Raw genomic sequence first — 21484 nt, 5'->3', positions numbered from 1 at the left:
GCCACACCAAACTAATACAAAAGTTAATCGTGTAAGTAGACACTCAAGGAGCATTTTGAAGAGAGCGCTCTTAGTTGCCAAAATAACCTTCCTTGTTCGAAAGGCTGAGTTAAGCCACTGTCCATTAACGAAGAAATTAAGTTTACTCCAACCCTTCCATCCACACTGTGTTCATGTTAAAATGACTCTCCTTTAACAAAATTAGGAACAGGAAAGGACTGTAGTGTCAGAAGCAGAGCAGGGAATGATAATGGCACCTTCCTACATTAACGATGGAAATTACACGTGAACTTCAGCCATGCGTGGGATAGGTAATACAGCTATACCCCTCACCTCTCATACAGTAACTATGTTTAGTCACAACTTTAAAATAAAAAATCATCTTTGCCTGTTGCTTTTCTTGAGTCAGCTCATCAAAAAGCCTCTCCGTTTCAGCCAGAGTCTTAATCCTCGGTGCATACTTGAAGTCTTCCTCACAAGGTGACAGCAATGGCTCATAGTTCTGCGTTACGCTCCTCTCATCCCATGCTGTTGCCTTCTTCATTCCAATATTGACGGATTCAGCACAAGAGCTATGTCTGACACCTGAATGCTGCCTTCCTATCAACAAAACAGGGCTCTTTTATTTGTTTTGTAATTCTCTATTAAATTATTAGGTAGGATAGAGAAAAAAAAAAAAAAAAAGAATAGCAGCGTGATCTTAGAGGTATATAAAATGATAGGAAGTAGCAAAGCCTCATTTGCTTGCCTTAAGCAAACTTCCCAGAAGAATGCAAAACATTTGGACGGGTCATCTTTCAACGATCTTTATAAAACAGCATATTTTTTTTGTTAACAAACGGATTAATGTATTGTGCTCATTAAGAATTACTGGTACAACATTTCTAAATATCACCATGTAGACTAGCTGTCATGAAAACACCCATCTAAATAATTACATTAATAAAAACAAAAGCAGAACATTGTGACAAGAATTAGAAAATTAGAAAGATTTGGTTCAATCAATCATTTCAAAAAAATCTTAAACAACTGGCTTTATTATATCTACTCTTTCTGTTACTAAACATTGCATTACAGATAGGAATTTTATTAGTTTGACTGAGTATGTGCATCTTAATATAGACTCTAGTAAGATATGCATTGCATAACTGAGTTAAGCATAGGGAAACATATTGCCCTTCTTTCTCAATTTAATTATTTTTGTTTTTCTGTTGCGTTTGTGCACACACGCATATACATAAAAATAAAATCCTGTATGAATGGTATTTCTCAATCTACAGTAATAAGACAAGATAGAGAGGATTTTTGGAAATTGAACCTCATAGAGTAACATGTCAGCTTTCTATTTAAACAGCTGTTACCAATGTGGAAGAAATTATGGTAAAAATGTTTCTGTTGGGAGATAAAGTACATTTTATAAACTCAAAAAAAAAAGTACAAAGAAACATTTCCCCTACTTTGGAGGATTACCTTCTGTATCATCTAGTGAGAGAAACTGGAGCCTTTTTCTTGGATTATTGTGCTGTAAAGTAGAGGGAGGACCAGTTTCCAGGTCATCTAGAAGTATGTCAAATCTACAGAATGAGAAGCACACAACAGCTACTCGCTAGAAATAATTTATCAACTGATGCAGTATTTAGCCAAGACAGTTAAAGGTAGGAAATAAACTAATTGTTTATAAAACAATTTCCATAGTAGTACCATATCCCAATACACTCCCAACTGCATATACCAAAATGCTTCATTCATGTGTCTTTCTTCTGGAATAGGCCAAACCATCACTCCTGAACATACTCAGCTCCCACACAGTCATTCTCAAAAACCAGAGTGGTGCTACACATTTCTTCTTCCTCACACGTGTCCTATACTTTAATCTTGCAGCTAAGCTTGTTCTCTAAAACTCTACAAGCTTTGCCAAGCAAAGACCTCTACAGAAACCATATTATGTAGCTCGGTTACCACAAAATTCAGCTTATGCATCTTCTAACATGCTTATAAATGACGCAATAGGTAGATACTATTTTCAACTTTTATTTACATTTCCTGATAAGCTGCCTGTAAATCTGGACTTACTCCACAAAACAATTCTGTTATAACCTTTTTGTCACCGACCAAAGTCATTGCAAGATACGTAACAATAAACACAAGACCTCTCCTTGGTAAATGCTAAGTTACAGAAATCATTCCAGATTTTTCTCGCCATGTTTTAAGAAGTAAAACTTAGCTTTATGTTTAGAAATCTTCACATGACTCAGATTTTCCACAACTTTTTAAATGAACAAAAACCAGCAGGAACAGTATTAAGCCTGCATAAACATACTGCTGCTATTACAATCGTCAGAACACAATTGTATTCACAAAATTCATACCTTGTCACTGTGTTTTCATTTTTGCTAAGCAAATGGCTAAATCCAGGAGAGAGGTTTTCTTTTGGAGATCGTTTTGGGCTGTACGTCACAGACACTGGCGCCAACATTATCTCTCGTCTTGCTGTGAGAGACAAAGTACATTCAAGTACCTAAAATTCTCCCTGCTCAGTATTTCCCACTCACGTGATCTTATGTTTACATCTTTAAAGGATGCTTTTCAAAGCTACGTTTATTTAAATTATATGAAAAGGTCATCACAATACAGAAAAATTAAATTCTTGTGTTTTCTATGATTTTAGAGCTTTTTTTTCTACATTGTCTACTAGAATAATGCAGAAATCATACTTTTATTTTTCTTTTTTCTAGAGCAACCTTCCATTATTTATATACCTTCACTTGTGTGCGTGGGTGTGTGTGCAAAAAACATGAAGCAAACTTCAGGAAAGCACTTACTTGGAGTATTCGATTTCCTGTTTGAAGGAGGAAGGGATGATGACCTCTGGCCACAAGGGGAGCTGTACCGTTTTGGTCTCTGTTGGTCTTTACCTTTCTCTGGGGATCGGTTAGCAACACAAGAAGTTTCAACAAATCCAACTGTTTGACGTCGAGTTGTTGTTTCTAATTAAAAATAAAAAGCGACTACATTAATCAATACTTTTTTGATACAAGAGCTCACAAATGTTCTCTTGTACTCAGCTTTTACAACTGCACTTAGACTGCCTCGTGCAAACATTTGTGCTGTTTTACTTAAGACTCGTTTCCTGCCCATCATATTCATGAAACTGATAGTTTTGCTAACTTATGAGAAAGGGTGCTTTGCAGCACGAGGGACATATGATGTTAAATAACAGACAACGAAAAGCAGGACAAAAGCTTCTTTTGGTTAGGAAGGCTGGAGTACCCGCCTGAACCGAGACCGTAAGCATTTAAGAATGACTCGATGTTTTGTAACTCCAAGGCTTCCCAAATCAACATTATTAGAATGTCTCAGTGCAGTTCCACAATACATATGCCAGCTTTCATAATAACATTCTGATACAGCACTATGGGAACAAAACTAAAATGGATTTAGAGCCAGCCAGAACTCTGTTAGGGCTCCATTAACTGTTTATAAATACTACGTTATTCTTAGAAAAAGGACATCAACTACTCTCTAGCTTGAGACCTAACAGCAACCTTTGCATTCCTTCTATTTTAAACAAGTTCTTTAGCTGTATCATTTTGAATTTTCTTAGGAAAACTTCAGAAATCTGCATGCTAAAAACCACATTCATTTCACCCCATCACTGAAGACGGATGGGCCTTCATGGTGAGAACAAAACCAAAAGACATGCAAACAAAGAAAGGCCCATAAAGACAAGTTTAGGAATATAAAAATAAATAAATATAATTACTAGCTGACGTGTCTTCTTTTTCTGTCTGTGTACCCCAATCTTTAAAAGCTTTTCCTTCTTCAAGTTCTTTAAAGGCTTTTATAATTGGTGCTTCTGACATCCCATTTTCCTTCTTTTCAATTGTGTTTGTTGAAGAGTCTTCTTGTGAGGAGTCTTTTTCAGGAGGAGAATGGTGCCTTAAAGAAAGGAGCAGGAAGAAAGATCAAATTTTCCAGCTTTATTTCAGCAATCCAAAAGCAAGTTGAACAGAAAAACTGGGAGAAATTTATTTTGAGCTTTACAGTTGCCGAAGCAAGATTTTTAGAGTTGTTCTTAATTTCAGCCAAGAACCTCAGATGATCGTATTACAGCCAATCCAAGAATCCAAAATATGAGGTAAGCTTGATAATTTGACATCTTCTTCAAAGTAAATACATACCGACAGAGGTTTTAGAAACTTCTGAGGAAGAAGGTAAACTACCGAGAAATGAAACTACACCTGAAGCTTCACACTAGCAGCAAGTTGCAGCCAAGCACATCAGCTCACGTCATATACAACAGAGCACTTCTTTGTGTCCAGGCTCAGAGTAGAATTGGACACAAACATGGAGAGCATAAAGGCAGCAGCACAAGATGCAGTTAAAGCCTTCTGATATTTCAAGGAAGGTACTGAAGGCTACAGCTGTTTCTTTCATACCAGGTTCCTTCATACTAGAAAGAAGGTTGTTTTGCTTTTCAGGGATGGTTTAGCATCTACAACACCGAGACATGTTTTAGAACTCTACTTAGCATCCGCAAAATCTGGAAATATGAATCTGGTTTATTTTCAATAAAATTATGTTTTAGAATTGTTCAACTTCACATCACAGTGGAGACTGAAGGAAACCAGCTCACCTTGAAGGAATATAGGTTTCTTCTAGTCTGTTGTCTTTCGGGCTTTCCTGGACTTCCAAGGGCTGGCCAGTGAAGATTGAATACTCTGCTCCTGGTATCAGCCACTTTCGCCTGCTGACATCAGGTGTTGCCAACTTGCTGTGGGAACAAGAAAAAATTCTGAATTATGAATGGTTTTGATTTTTTTTTTTTTAAAAAGAATAAAATATTATTTATTTGTTCTACTTAGAAACAAATAACAAATATACGATAACTTTGTAAATACTGTAGAAAAAAAGCAGCTTTTCAGGTCTTTAAGACATGGAAGCACCAAAACAGAAAAGAGACCAACTTCTTATGTCCTTAACATACATTCACAATCCACACTGGAGTATGCATTATAACTGAACTTCCACACTACTCACAGGATACCTGTACAAACTACAGTTAGAAAAATAAAAAGCAGTAATCGGCCTCCTAAATCAAAGACATAAGGGCACAAAGAAAACTTCTAATGTCTAATTGGACTATTAGATTTTATTCCCAAGATCTTTGCTCAGCATGGAGATCTCTATTCATCTTAGCAACTGAGACCAACCTTCATGTAGGAAGACTAGAGACAGTCTGCCAAATAACACATGCGTTATCTGATTTTTATCTTTTTAATAATTTCTTGGCATACGAAGGCTTGGGATTACATCACATATGTTTAATCCAGTTTAGCGTATGGGCCGACATCTTTATCCATTGTTACTCAAAACACATTAAAAGTATTCTAAAGCACATGACCTGTTTTCACATTACTGGAATATTCACTTACTTGGCACAAGAGGTTCTTAAACGACTTTCAGTCATATGGCGAAGTTTCAACATATTTTCATGTTCTACCTGCTTGAGCTGAGCTTCAAGTTTTGAAATTGTCCTAATGTAGAAGTAGCAAAGACGCATAATAAGATGATTTAGAATATATAAAGAGACATCATATTTCCTGGAGTTTACTCATTTTTATTCAGATATCCTGAGTAGAGCAGAAGAACAAGAGTAACTACGAGATTTCTATCTATCCATAAATACGTAGATAAATATGTGTTTGTATTCTAAGTCAAATAAGTTCGGTGACCTAGCTAGAAAGACAAGACCAGGAGATATTGCTGTGGATCAAAGCGTTCAACTCCTAGGGGCTTTGGGAGGGGTAAACAAATGTTTTTCCTCCTTGAAATGAGGAATCTACACAAAGGACTCCCTGACTCTGATTTTAGTGGGTGGCTCCTTCTCATGTGTGTCACTCGGGTAACGACCAATCTGCTGCTCATGCAGTCCACATCTTCAGTGCAACACAATTTTAGGCACTCCTTGCTCGGAGGATAGAAAGTCAGGGTTTTGGAACAGGATGTAAAAATTGCTTTTTTCCACTTTATGGGTATGGAATGATCCCTAGCTAGCAGTATCAACAGTCAGGCAAGAAAAATAGAAGCACTAATAGAAATATCATACTGAACTTTCTTTCACACTATCTTCATTTCCTCAAAAGTACAATAAAAATTGAAGGCAAAGTATTTTTGACTTCTTTCTACTCCTTCCTTAAATTCTTGCTATTCATTCTTTCCATTCTTTTTCTTTAAAAATCAGGTGATCTGAGTAACAAAGGATTGCAGAACATATGCCTGAAAATTGCATTTGCTTTTTCTGGTTTTAGTTTTAACTTTACACAGGTTAATGCCTGGTTGCTATGACATTTGGAATGGATTTTGAGGTGAAACTTGTAGCCACATTTCTAGAAGAATCATCAAAAACCATGCACAAAAAAAAAAAAAGATCTATTTCTAACAGGCTTGGTTTCAGCTGCTCATATAAAACAGGAACGGAAATAACAGCACACGTCCCCCAAAAAAGCTCAGAGGGAGATGAATGACGTCACACCTCACCTTGCTGCAGTACTACAATGCCTGCCCTAGAACCCTCTCAGAAGTCCTCTCCTCCCACACTTCTCTAAACTCCACTGAACAACTATGCTGTTTAACACCCTTGACTAGGAGTAGCTGAGAAATCCCAAACTGGAGGACACGTCTGTAGCTGTAAAACCCTTGATGGTCATGACTCTTGCCTAGTGCCTGCCCAGAAAGCATAAAGCTCAATACGTATCTGTTGTCCCAACCACGAGACAGATCCAGGCAGCATGAGGGACATCCATAGCAGGCGTTATTTCTGCTATATATGGAACACTTTCTGTCCTTTATTCACATTCAGGAGCCATAATCTTGAATAGTGGATTCCTGCCAGCATCCTCGCTCCTGAAAACCTGCATAGAGACTGGTAAACTGAAGATGGGGGCTCCTGAGGAAACAACTTCAGTAGCAAAAGCTTGACCAGCAGATTGGCAGGGCTACCTGACTGACAACAGAGAGGAAGCAATTGGAACCCACTGGAAGAGGTTGTGATCAAGGAAGTAAAAGCACACACCACATTTCTTAAAAATAACAAGATTCTTCACATTTGTGCAAAGCCACGTAAAGCAACATGAAATACTTCATAAGATGTAATTAAAATTGCAAACATACAGACTTGATAGTCTAGGACTAAATGTTTGGGCCACAGAATACATTTCATATTGTTAAAATAGTAATAACATTCACATTTACCTTTTCAAATCAGAAATCTGGGCGTTTGCATCAAGCAATTTGTTTTCAGTTGCATTTAACGTATCCTACAAAGTACACAAGGAAAAAGGTAACAAGTCTAGAAACTACATAAGTGTCTACAGAAGAAAAAAAAAGTAACTTCAATCTTGAAAATAATACATTAAATATGCCTTCCTATTTGAAATAGAGTTCCATTAAATTTCTTTGGCTTTGACTTCACAGTATTTTTGCTGTCTACAACTAGAACACAACATACTCTAAACTCAGTCTTTTTCCCTTTTCAGGGACTCTGAAGGTGCAGTAAAAAGCTTTCAGCAAAAAGATATATGGATATTTCATTTTGTCTTTTCCTAAACACTTACGTTAAGTCAGTTAATTCTATGTTACATTACAACAGATTTTACCAGCTTGGGTTTTTAATTAACTAGTGCATACTTACCTTTACTCTTTCATGTTCTTTTCCAAGGGACTCATATTCTCCTAAAAGCTAAGACAAACAAAAAACCAAACACATATGGAGAATAAACATAACTAACATTTTTGTTGAGTGCTATAAAATAAATTCCTTGTCTAACATGCTTATAAGCACTATGGGATATACAGAGTGCATTTAAATGTTATCTGTTAAGTTCTAGCATCTTCTAATCAGAAAAAAGTTATAAAAGGGACAAGAACTACATGCACAACATATTTCTAATTGTCATATAATTTATCTTTAAAAGGAAATGATGAAGCTGAAGGAAACAGTAGAACTCTTTACTGGCTTTAAAGTTGACTTTGTATTTTGAAGTTTATTTGGAAAATAAATAAATAAATAAAGGATTTAAAGCATCAAGTTGCTTTTCCACCTAGTACCCATTTTTCCGAAACAAATCAAACATTCCAGAAAGCTGTTACTGAAGAATCAGAAGAACAATTGCTTTGATTCAGTCTAAAATTATACATAAAATTAACAGTGATGACTTACAAAAGAGATTCAGTCCATTCCACATAAACTCAGGAGAACAAAAAATAACTTGTTCTGAAATTACTTCCTATATTACCTCTACAAAAAGATGAACTAATAGTGCATAAAGTAATAAAATACCTGAGAAAGGATACAGCAAATGTTATCACATCAAGTAAATAATTGCTGCCTTATATAACTGTTTTAAAATACCTATCAAGTCTGTAGTATAACCTAACACCTAGCCTACAAAGTAGTCTACTGAATATTTCTGTTCCCTCAGATGTGCATTAAGTCTCGGAAAACTACTCAGAGTATACCACTGCAAAAACACCCAGGACTTGCTGTGTTGCTAAAATGCAATGCAACTGTAAAAATCATTTCACATTTTCTTACTTACGTTTTGAAACATTTTATTTTCTTCCTTTAACCTTGCATTTTTATTATCGGATAATTTATAAGCTTTTTCAAATGCTTCCTCTAGATCTTTAAGCCTGGATTTTAGTCTACTGATCGTGTTATCCTTCTCTTTATTATTTGTGCGCATTTCTTCAATACGTTCCTGTAAAACTTTGGAAGTATTACTAACAGCATAACAGCGTTCTCTCCAATCTGTCTGTAGAAGAAACACAACATTAATTATAATGCTTACCTAGCAGATTTTTAGTTCAGAAACTAAAATCATCCAAATAGAATAGTTCATCTACAGATGTACAAGATTATGCTCATTTCTGTGAGGTATAAAGAACGAAAATCAAGAGTCAAACCCCCAAAAGACGTATATTCATTTTATATAACTTAAAACATCTAGAGGTTACGTCTCTAATCCCAACTTACTGTCTTGCTTCCCAGCATAGAAAAAAGTCTAAAAGGTGGAATGAATTAGTCTCTCCAGGCATTTAACTTCCAAGACAGAATGCCCTGTTCTTTCACCAATAAATTCAACTATGCAGTCATAAACAAACAGGTCTGACCTAGCCAGAAAGACTGTATAAGTACACTTATACAGATAATATTTTTGCCCCAGTGCAAATGAGATTTCCTCTTAATTACACAGCTCTAATTAGAAATCAAAAAGGAAGTAATTAGATTTTTTTTTTTAATTGATTCTGGTTTAGAGTGAGACATCAGAAACAAATGACAATATTTAACTATTAAACTTCATTTGGCCCCTATGAAGGATTGTTTATAAACAAAAGTGATTATGATTCATGCAAGGGTCCTTAAGAAACATGGCTAGGAAGTCGCCTCTGTAACATACTGCCTGATGTCATATTAAGAGAAAGGTTGAAAATAAAATACAGAAATACAAATTAGCTTAACAATGAATAGGTGCATTTTCTTACCCTTTCAGTTAAAAAGCAACTTGAATTAATATGTCACCATAAACATATACTTACCACTTGCTTTTCTAGCATATTATTCTTATTTTCAAGGGCTTTTATGCGAGCACTTGCTTCATTCAGAGCTGCATCTAATTGGTCACACCTACTTATAAGATAGAGAATACAAAAATCTCTTAAGCTTTCAAATAATAAATCTACCTTTTATAGCTGCCTTTCCTTCCTCAAGCATCCCCTCTAATTTTGGTTCCCAGCCTGGGACTTCTTCCCATAGTCTACAGCTGTTGCAGCGAGCACCCAGCACCTCTGCACGGAAAGGCTGCGGTGCTCGGAGGGCAAGCAGCAAAGTGGGAACATTTGCTCAGAACCATCTGGAGTCTGTGCACAAGAGCTCCACGACCAGAAGCAGCTGAGAGGCACCAGAGTGGAGTTCCACTTGAGCTAATTGATGATGCTGTGTGATAATTAATGACTGAAAGCATAGCACAAGCTTCTTGTAACTCAGTAAATGACTGCTCAGAAGTCACTTTTAATAGGTAGAACCCACTAGTGCTAGGAGAGAAGTACAAAAGAGTCCCAGCTACCCACACACGTTTTCAATTACACTGAACGCCATAAATTTTGTGAAGTATTTTAACTGTCTAAATTTTTAATATGTATTTTGACTGGCAGTAATGATATAAAATCACATAGAACTTCTACAGCAATCACCCAAGTGGCACCAAGTACACAGGTGAGGCACACAGCCTCCGGCAATAGTATCTGGCCAAAGAGCACTGACTGGTAAATTGGCTTTGTAAAGCTACCAATGAATTCAAGACTTTTCCTGTAACATCTGGAAAACATCTGGTAGCTTTGGTGTGAAAGATAAAGTGGGATGATGTTCACCAGCATGACAGGCAAATACTATCTTACAACACTGATACTTCCATTACAGGTTGCTTAGGACTACCTCAGCCTGTCAGCCAGCTGTTTTTAAACAAAACTCATCCTACCTTCAGCACAAAATCAGGTCAAACAAGACCTCTGATCCAAACATCCCACTTACCGCCTAACAATAATTTTAAACCAATCTTAAAAAGATGCATTAAATAACATAAAATGTGTGTCTAGTAGTAAAATATTAGTATCATAGATGCATGAAACATTCAGAATTGAGGAATGACAAACATTTCAAGATATTCTAAACAAGCATATGTAGTTTTTAAAGTAGAAATAACATCCTGTAACAGAGAAAGAAAAAGATGGATAAACAGTACCTGTCAGCAAGATTTTGATTGATTTTCTTCAAATCTTCAGAAGAAGCAGCTTTCTGGCTTGCCTCTAGCTGCTGTTTTAAGCTATGTATCTCAGCATCATAGTAAGCTCGTAGATCAGCTATGTGTCGAGCATGTTTTTCCCTCAAGTTCTGCCTAATCCTATATTCAAAATTAAGAACAAAAAAAAGTTTCCAGCTACCAACATGACCACGCACTGCCAGCTACACTGATTCAGACATAATGAACTCAGCACATAAATATCTCTTGCAGAGCTTTGTTCCAGTCAAATTGAAGCAAAGAAAATTTGTCATCTAAAGCAGTGGTGTCAGACACCCAAGGCTGGCATGGAAGCATTCACATTAATAGCACGAAGCTTAACTCTTTCTCCCCTTTTCTACCCAGTAGAAAATATGCACAAGAAATGAAATGGGAAACTCACAAACTGAGCTGTCTTGAAACCATGGCCCTCTGCATGAGCCCTCACACATGGAATATATGCCACGTCTCCTTGTCGCTGTGCAAATCATGAGAGCTTCAACAGTGATTGGGGGATATTTATTTTTCCTAAGTACAGCAATTCTGTGCTTATCCTACCATTTGACTCTAAATTAAAAACCATACCTACCACAGAACTTTGAAATTCTCTACCTAAATCAACACCCTCATACAGCCTATGAAGTAAGCATGTATTTTTATTTTAATGTATACACAGAAATAATAAAAAATAAAACATGGAAAACTGTTTTGTGTTCCAGTTAAGGCTCTGATATTCATGGGGATCAAGGAAGACGGTACAAACACTGTGCTTTAGATTAACTAGTATGGTCTCAAAGACATTTATAAGAAGCGGAAAATGACCGTTCTATCTCCACGCCATTTCTACTTCAGGAAGAAGAGAAAGAAAGAAAAAAAAAAAGCAATGCCCAGCTACATTCTAAGCTCACAGAATGTGCATGTTTTGTTCACGTCACCAGTACTGTTCTTTCATGAAGGGACTAACTCTACAACTTAAAAGAAAAAAAAAAAAAGAAGAAAAAAAACTCACTTTGACATTATAACAGGATCTTCAACAGATGTCACTGAAAGATTATATTCTGGTAAACTGTTGTCAGCACACTGAGTAATAGAAGATGGAGTTAGAGTTAATGTTTCTTCCTCCTCAGGGTTGAGTAAAATATCACTATTAGCATCGGTATATGCCATTGGAAAAGGACAGCTGGCCTTGTTTTCATTTGGAATTGTATGATTTTTCCAGAGGTCCAAATGCACAGCTCTGCTACCAGCAGGATATCTTGGAGAATCATCACACTGAGATGAATTGCTTGTCCGTGAAAAAGAGTCTGTATCACAATGACTTGAAAATCCAGGTTCTGCCATAGAGTCTGGAGAAAAAGGAGTAGTCTCTTCAGGAATATTGAAAAAGCAATGTCCTGGATTCTGCTGACCGGGTTTCATATGCAGGGTTGGGTCCAACGTCAAGATCTAGGAAATATGTTACAATACTAAAAAAAATTGTTTAAACTTTTGGTCATGTAAACGGAATTAATCTGAATACATTAGTCATCTATATAATGTATTGCAGGAATTATAATGAATATTACTATAATTATTTGATATTTACAAGCAAGTGCAAAGATGAAGAAATCTGCAGCTCAGAAGATGATACATATACCTAATGCTTGCAACTTGTGTTTCTGAGTTTCTGGCAGGAATAAAAGATATATCCAGCATCTGTAGCTGTCCAGAAAATTTCAGTCATATATATAAAAGAATTAGGATGCTTGCTTGCAGGCTAAAGCAATAACATTGTACAGTTACTAAAATCACTTTGTGGATTACATAAACAAGGCAGACACATAATAGTCACTCTGCAGCCTTATACATTATGTGCACAAGGAAAAACTAAAGGCTATATCCTGGAAATGGGTACAAAAACAGATTTGATAAAGAATATTCCCACAACCCATGCCTATTCACTGTCTGAGGTGGAAGGAAATTGTCTTGTAGGAAGTAGAAAGAAAACCCTGCTTCTGCAACTGCAGTCCCATGTGCATTTCTGCAGCTTCAGCAGATTCACCCCTGCATCACCTTCAAGGGTGTGCTGCAAAGGTGCTCGTTTACCCAGAGTGTTCCCAGGGGTTCTTTCCAGCTGGATCCCCTCCCAGTCTGGTTCATCGCAGCTGCAAAAATTGCTGTTCCAGCACGGCACTGGAGGTGGCAGCAGGTGCCAATTAACATGAAAGCAGCCTGTAAAAACTATCATACCTTCAAACTGAGATGTGCAACAAAGATAACGTTACCTCTGGTGGGTGACTTGACTGGGAAGAAGGCATAAAATTCATGTCTGGCAGCTGCTTGTTTTCTCTCTGTCTTTTATGATAAATATCCTTCAATGACGATAGCTTCATTTCATCAGCAGAAGACGACTTAAACAGGCAAAATTGCTACATTAGTCTTTCTGAACACGATCCTTCATCCCCAGTTAAATAACTTTTTTTTTGGCTAATGAAACAGTTCAGAAAAAAAAAAGGCTCTGTTCAACGCACCCAATTTAAAGAACTGTCGTTAATGAGGCAAATACACCTTTAATATACTAGTTAGTCTCTTCTTGTCTCTTACACCATTTCTCTTAGATGACAGAAGAAGGTCAGTAAATTCCAAGTGGAGGTAGCCAGGGTAAATGAATAATGAAGGAGACAGTGAGCTAACAAAAGGAGGCTTCACGGAAAACTCTTCTGAAGGGCTGATTCTTTCCATTTGTAGAAAAGGAGAAAGATGACAAATATAACACATCTTTTAGAACATGCACAAAGTTTACCTGATCTGGTGATACTTTTGTGGAGAAAACATCAGTGAACTCACTTCTGAGGTTCTCTGGTAAAGAGTGATACATGTCCTGTTCATCTAGTTTCCAGTACGAAAGTCCTAATGAAAAGAATCATTGGAGAAAAAAGGTTACAAATTTCAATCTCACAGCTATGGAGCTGGAATCCCCCAAACCATTAGAAAGATGTTACTCTGCCAGCTAACAAGAGTAGTGTATTAATTATTAGCATCTATTGCTTAGGGATTTTACTGAAGTATTTGTTAGCAGAAGTTACAAAAATCTCAACGCAAAACATAAGCAACATACATAATCAGTATTATATCACACAGCATCACTAATTAAAGGTGCAAATTAGTGAAAATATATACTCTTGGGTGTTTGAGGTCATATCCTCATTTACTATAAACTGCCACATTTCTAACAATGCCAGTATAGCTCTTAAAGCTTATAATGCCAAAGGAATAATTCTAGACAGCCACTCAAGGTTACAAACTCTTCAGTTTGGTGCTCAACAGCACACCATAACATGCAAAGAGACAGCCTACCGGGACCCACCTACTGTGGCATGGCACAAGAGGAACATTTAAACAATCTTTATCCCACTTCAGTTTCTTATATGTGTGGTTGTGTAGAAGCAATATACATCATTTGCAGGGCTACATCTCCGTATCCCTGTTTGTTACTGAAGTGGATTCACCATGTTACAATCAAAATACATAAACTAGTTGTTTGGCCTTGACAAAAAATAAATAAATAAATAAAACACCCAATAAAACTGTAACAACAAAACCACACAAAGCTCCCCCGAAAAGAAGAGAAGCAAAACCTCACTAAAACAAAAAACAACCCCCTTCGCACAGACGCACCCCAACATAAAAAAAAAAAATTAATCCCCACATTACACACCGCATGATTTTGTTCTTGTTTATTCACAGAACTACTGAATCATTCCTTTGACTTACAGGAATTCTGCTTCTATTACCATGCACTCCTGTGATTACTAAACCATCAGTGGTGCTAATATTTTAAAAGGTCATTTCATCCCCTACCATGATTTTAACAGTAATTACATTGTGAAACAGTTTTAAATACAAAGCTCAGCCTTCAAGCACTGAGAAATTTGAAGAAAAATAAAATTGCCCAAAGTCCTGCATCTGCCAGCAGTGATGCACAGGAGCCACCATCAGTTTGAAACAAGACTAAGAGCAGCAGAATTATACTGTATCAAAAATTAACAGCTTTTCTGTGCTTACACCCTCCGTACCTCCCCAGAAGTATTGGAGGTATGTTCTAGTAAGTTCTAAAAACAGAAATCAACAGAAAAGGAAATTTAAGGAGAAGATATTAACAATACCTGAAGCTTCGGACACTAAGGAATTTGGGCTTTCAGTTGGTTGATTGAGGTAAAAAGTGTAAGGTGGCAAAACAGCATCAGTAGAGTTTGTCTAAAATTGAAAAGAGAACACAAACTTATAACAAAAACTGCAAGGCAAGAAAAAAAAAATGAGAGTCTAATTTTAAAAAACTGTATGTAAATGCTGTTAGCCTTTTCACACAAATGGATTAAAGTTAGTTATGGTGATCCGAACCTATACAATTTATATTCAGGGCAATCAAAGCCAGAAGGGAAACCAAGATAAGCCATATAATTAAATGATACTGGTAGTTTCTAATTCATGTGCCAGTCCACTTATGGAGCATTTTTTAGATGAGGTATTATAAAAATACACATTTTGAACAGTCATCTAAACTTTCCTGCTCCTTAAAAGGTGCGAGTATATAGAGGGATGATGACTTACCGATAGTGTTACTCCTTCCTCATCCTAAGACTGGAATTTCTTATATTCAGCTGTTATGCCTCCACCTACCACAGATCAGGAGGTCACATTGTCTACCATCTCAGACAGACAAGATACTACACACCCCCGTGTAAGATACTACACATCCTCCTTCTCTTCACTCCAAACTTCCTCCTTCCCTTCACTCCAAACTTTCTAGACAACCCCTCAGCTAAAAAAAAATGGAGTTTAGAACTAAAACACAACTTTTTGAATTATGTAGGGTATTACCTCAAGGCTATTCTGTCCCTTTTAATGTTTCTCTCTAGGTATTCTCCTTTGTCTAAGGAGGAAGAAAGGAAAGTGAAGGGGCAACAACTGAATTCTTACAAAGGAACACAAAGACAGATTTTTTCTTTCAAAATCTGTGTTTCTGACACTAATTTCCACTAGGCAATCATGCTTCCACTGACAATAGAAGACTAGAGAGAGAGCAAATCCAAACTGCTGTGATTACCCTTTCTGGATCACCCTCAAAGTGACCACAGGAAAGAAAACTGACCCTGCCTTGTATCAAGTGATTCCTATTTTCTAGCTCTCCTATTCTCTTGTAGGTGGAGCCTTTCAGAGTTTCAGGAATTATTTCCTTTAAAATAGCATAGAGACACTTGTGACAATTAATATACTCAAAGTAATTCTAAAAATTCACAGTTACATGTATGATGAATACTCATACAATCATGTTGCATACCGTCCTTTTGGGCTGGAAATGTTTTATGTGGTTAAACTTCCCAAAATAATCAGATTTGTGAACATACAGAAGGAAATATTGAATTGTGGGGATGGGGAGGAGGGAAGGGACACACACACACAAAAAAAAAATCTTCTCAAAAGAAGCATTTTGAGCCTATTCTGTAATCACGGCAATAGGCGTTACCACAAATAGTTCTAAAAATACAAAATTTCTCTTGAACTTTTATTGTGTGGGTTATTTGTTTTTTAGTAACCAGTGCTGCAGCTGCATTTGGAGTAGTTCAAATTAGCCAAACCATGATCATATACAAGCATAAAATTTAGTATTCTTACATACACAATACAAGAAAGAAAAAAACTTGTTTGGATTTTAGCCTAAGAGTTTGCTAAAAGCACACACAAAAACACTATTAGTCCTGAACCAAGTGGCTAATGCCTCAATATGCAAAAAGTGGAGCAGCTTGCATTAAATTCCGTATACCTAAAAGAGACATCACCAGCTGAAGTGGAAGACCAACATCTGTAAAACAAAGATGCTTTAAAAAATGATGGGACGCAGTAAGTTACCATGACCTGATGATTTAGTTGAGAATGTGACTGTTATCTCTACAAGGAAAGAACGCGTGCCACTGAGGCAAGCTAAGACAAGAAAAACTAGGCAAGGAATAAAACAAGCCAAAAGAGCAGTATGTATAGCTATAGAACGATCCAAGCAGTAAACTCTGCCCACGTGAACTTTAGACGTGTCAATGGAAAAACCACTACTCAAATGCTCAAAGTATGAAAGCAAACACTGAATCAGAACTTACTATAACTCTAAAAAATAGGAGTGACGAGAATAAAATTTTAAAAATGAAACTAAATTAGAAGGAAACTTACATTCTCCAATGGTAATTTCTTTGCTTGCTCATTTCCTTGCATAGAGGTTACTTGTACTTCTTCTGCATTTATTCTTTTGGGTTGGTTTTGTTTCAACTTCTGTGCCCATGATGTTAAAGACTTACTAGATGATAAGAAACACACACATATACCATAAATATATATTCCCCTTTTCAATGGAGAAACAATTCCTACAGAAATTAACTTCAATAGAAAGGAGGAAGAGAACAAGCACATCAATGGCGTCATGATCTACCTTGTATGTTGAGATAACATCTCCAAAAGCAATCCTCTAAAGAAAGCTGGTTCTGTGTTTCCTAGCATACTAGCAAGATGCAAGTTCATTTTCACGATTCTCCATTTTTCCAACAGACAGAATGTTTTTATCTCTGCAAAATACTATCACGGATTCACAGGCAACATGCTGCCCATGTGAGCTCTGATATTGGTCATGGCTGTATGAAGCCACCGCCTTTAGTCTAGCCTGACAGGGAGAGTGACAAATTCTGTGCGACTAGAGCAGAGTTTGGTCAGTTATTATGGCTTACAGATGAGCCAAAGTAGCTAAAAAGAAAAAAAAAAGTTTACTAGATCCACGCACCTACTGGACACAGCAAAATAACAACAAAAATTAACTAAAAAGAAAATAACAACAAGAATAGAAACAGTCACACATTTGGCTGTTGTCTGATACAATTTATGACTGTAATACATGCATATAAGCTGGCAAAAAAAGGCTGAGTATCATAGCAAAATGTGTCATATAAAATTGGTAATTAGCATCTACAAGAGATAAACACTGCAGAAGTAAATATGCACCACACAGAAACGTCAGACTAAAGAAACACATTTATCTACCAAGTACCTTAGGTTTTGGGGGGATTTTCACGTGTTTACTTTAGTTTTTTTAGTTCTTACCATCAAGAAGTTCCATTCAATTCTTATGTGTTTCTAATTACCAAAAGGCATTTACGGAGTGGGGACTGTATAATAAAGTTTACCACTTACCTGTTTTTTTTCCCACATTGTGCTTCATTTACCTCACGTTCACATTCAACAGGAAAACCTAAAATATCATTCCTTCCTGATGAGCAGTTTTCCTCTATTTTTTTTGGTAAAAGTTCTCTTGTATTTTGAACACTGGCTACAGCTGCATTGCTCTGCAATACTGCTGCATCACCCTGTCCTTGACAAGTTTTCTCCGTGCAGTCTGTGCACTTGATAACGTCATCAGATTTGCTAGCGTTCAGTTCAGAGGCAGAAAGGGTGCCATACCCACTGTTCATCGAAGCATCATTTGCAAAACATTCCTGATACAGATCAGATGCATTTGGCTGAGTTTCTGATTCATTAGATCTAAGCTGATTGACAATGCATTCATTTTCTTCAGAGACTTCAGATTGCATCCCCATTTGACTTCCTATTGACGAAAAAGTGTCTGTAACCTTCACAGGCAAACTTCTGCTCTTGCCAACACCCCAATTGCTGATCTGCAGTTTCACTAACTGCCTTATTTCATCCTGAATCAGCTAAAGAATAAAAACAAAAGGTAAAATTCCCATGAGATCATGCTACAAGTCATATTTATATCTTGATCCATCTTCAATTCATGTTATTAGTGAGGGAATTAGCATACTTCTTTCAAACAATTCCAATTTTTCAATGTGTTCACATCTCATGCATAAAAGTAGATATATGCATACTGTGCATAACAGTAAAAGGTGAATGGTAACAACTCTGTATCCAAGCAGTGAATTACAGGTCTCAGTAGTCATTTAATTATGTAAAAAAAAATGCATGCGTGTATTGGCTACATGCCTTCAGAAGTACAGTTACCTATCAGCCACCTAAAGAAATACCAGTTATCCAGGCATATCATTAGAAGTGGACAAAGTCCTTGGCTAAATTTAAGTCTAAAAGACTTTATGATTTGGATTTACATATTTAAAGATTGTAAGGATGCTTTAATGGAAGAATAAACCATTACTCTGTTACACGAATAGGAATAATGTACCTCTGTAAGATTATTCACATAAAACGTGGCTTCAAAATATCTGATTTAAGTAACGCATTATTGGGTAGTTCATTTAATAAAAAGATTTACGTTTTGATTTATTGGTTTTTGGTATCTGATAGAGTGGAGCAAATCTATAACAAGGTCACTTGAAGAGACTTAACAGGTTGTTTAGTCTGCAATGCCTGCAAAGAATTATTTCATATGTATATAAACTCATCCACTATACTAAATTGTTTAGTAGTGTGCTAGTATACTGAAATAACTAATTTTTCTGTCAAGAGCTATGAAAAGACTTCATGCTAGTGCCCACGGCTGTGCCCTTTGGCCAGGGAGCTGCACTTCCACAGAGCAGTACTGCAGTTACTGAACTCTCTGTGGGCGCACAGCTCCTATTACACATTACAAGACCATGGTATATGGTAGCTTTCAAGAACACATTTCAAACCAATTTCTCCCTGGAAAAAAAAAACTCAACTTTCAATAATTTTAAGAACATGAAACTCTAGTACTGCCTTATTCACAGAGCTACAGTACATTACTCACATACGAATAGCAGGTGCAAAGCACAAATTGATCAAAACTCATCTGTTCTTTCAAAGTAAGAAATTTTTTAAAAAGGCTTAATTCTAAAGGAACCTACATGTAATGCTAGTCAGAATCAAGCCTTGTATGTTCTACAGACTTGCAAAACAATTAACAACTGAATTTCAGGTCACTCTTTCTATTAAAAAAAAAACAGGGATGATGTTTCTGCAATAACAAAGTTTTTGGTGATTTGAATCATGACCAAAGCAGTAATTTAGGATTTAATTCTGTGACTCAATTCTGTTGAAGAAGGTAGGGAAGGGAGAATAAAAGGGAAGAAACAGAGTTGTGGGGGAAAAAAACTGATCAGATTCCCTGTTGGCGTTTAATCTTTGTCAATAGTACTTTGCAGGAAAGGTGAAAGACTATTATTCTAATTAAACAGTACTTCTACTTCTCCTTGCGTAGTCACAAATAGTTTCAAGAGAAGGAAAGACCTAGGAAAATGAAATTTAAGAAATTTGTATAGAGTTTTGGGATTATAGGTAGGTTTCTTATGTTTTTAAATCTTCTTCAGTAAATCCTGATTTTAGGATGATACACAGTTGGTGACAGGATGTCATTAGCACACTTGTATTTTACTGTATAATTTGCACCAGCTGAGGGCTGACCCCAGCGTAATTCCAAAATGAACTGAAGGTCTTTTGACTCATATTTTGGTATGACGATATATTTTCATAAGCACAGTTGGTCTTGAAACACAGCACAGAGCAAGTCTTATCTCAGAGCCACGTCAATGCTAAAGCAGCATCTTGCTTTTCTACCCCCAAATAGTAGGTTATTAAATTGGGGTTTTATATTTATTATTATTAGAACACGTTGAATCCCCTGTGTTTTAGAAAATTCACTAGCCTACCAGTTTAAGTTTGGAATAGTTCCATCTGGTTTATCTAATGCATTCATACAACTGAAAATATGTTACAGCCATGGATTTTTACATTTAGTGAGGCAGTTCATGCAGTTAGTTAAGTCCCTGCTGATATCACGAACTAAACTCTTCCAGAGGTAGCCTTTCCTATTAATAAAGACAAAAAAACAGCAAAGGCAACACAATGGATTAGTCAAGACTACCATTAGCAACAAGTGAATCAAACCACTACAGTAAGAGGAAAAGAAATACGAGGATAAGGAAACACTGGTGGGACAAAAGCAACAAGATGGGAGAGAAAAGAAAGAAAGGTGGAGGGGGAGAAACAGGAGATAGGATAAAAGGACAGTACCTCTTGTTAATTCAGTTCAGGAACTGTTGGTTACTACTAGTGTAGAGGGCATCAGGAAAGGGAAGGGAAAAACAGCAACCAAAATGATGAAGACATTAGGTATTACATAGTTAGAGAATACTGTCTTTTATACATAAATATACATTTCTTCTGGTTTAATGGATAAATACACTTCAGCAAAAATGTGAATCTTCGTGTGAGCCATCTTTCTTCCTTAGAAAGGAGACTGTTTAACCAAAGGGTGAAAGAGGTGTTCAGCTATTACAGTGAACGTCTTCCTGTGCTATGTACTGACTAGGGAATCACAAGTTGCGCAGCATTTTCTGATGAAAAGAAAACTGCCTTGTTTCAATATTAGAAATGATACAGTCTAACTGATAACATAAAACAGCTTGTCCAATAATTGGACAAAGTCCAATTATCACGCAGGCATTCTGAGCCAACCTTTTTGACAATAAACACCTGCAAACAAATAATCCAAGAATCTTCACTTCTGAAATGGTTCCTACCAGTTCCTTGTTTAATTAGCCAAGGTTATCTCAAATATGCACCCTATAAATTGCCAGTCCAGTCCCAGTAACCGACTGCCTGAATTGTCAGGCCCAGTACATTTACAGGAATGG

General features: G+C 36.6%; 1 protein-coding gene across 5 annotated transcripts in view; it reads right to left on the bottom strand.

Annotated features, from left to right (window-relative positions):
* The window catches only part of MPHOSPH9 (M-phase phosphoprotein 9), a 32507-nt gene that overhangs the window by 2198 nt on the left and 8825 nt on the right, over positions 1–21484 (bottom strand). For all 5 annotated transcript variants that reach the window (XM_035564977.2, XM_050714249.1, XM_035564978.2 and 2 more), the window contains 18 exons: positions 18048–18568; positions 17040–17163; positions 14984–15074; positions 13621–13727; positions 13103–13228; positions 11848–12284; positions 10803–10961; positions 9601–9688; positions 8601–8816; positions 7694–7741; positions 7255–7319; positions 5436–5537; positions 4637–4774; positions 3764–3939; positions 2823–2987; positions 2370–2490; positions 1471–1574; positions 389–600 (listed from right to left, as the gene is read on the bottom strand). In XM_035564977.2, coding sequence (XP_035420870.1) covers positions 389–600; positions 1471–1574; positions 2370–2490; positions 2823–2987; positions 3764–3939; positions 4637–4774; positions 5436–5537; positions 7255–7319; positions 7694–7741; positions 8601–8816; positions 9601–9688; positions 10803–10961; positions 11848–12284; positions 13103–13228; positions 13621–13727; positions 14984–15074; positions 17040–17163; positions 18048–18568 — 3000 coding nt within the window. The remainder of the gene's footprint in view (positions 1–388; positions 601–1470; positions 1575–2369; positions 2491–2822; positions 2988–3763; positions 3940–4636; positions 4775–5435; positions 5538–7254; positions 7320–7693; positions 7742–8600; positions 8817–9600; positions 9689–10802; positions 10962–11847; positions 12285–13102; positions 13229–13620; positions 13728–14983; positions 15075–17039; positions 17164–18047; positions 18569–21484) is intronic.

Source organism: Cygnus atratus, chromosome 17 (genome assembly GCF_013377495.2).
Source record: "Cygnus atratus isolate AKBS03 ecotype Queensland, Australia chromosome 17, CAtr_DNAZoo_HiC_assembly, whole genome shotgun sequence".
Classification (NCBI taxonomy): domain Eukaryota; kingdom Metazoa; phylum Chordata; class Aves; order Anseriformes; family Anatidae; genus Cygnus; species Cygnus atratus.
Note: the sequence above shows the minus strand (reverse complement) of the source record. Positions and strands in the feature narration are given on the sequence as shown.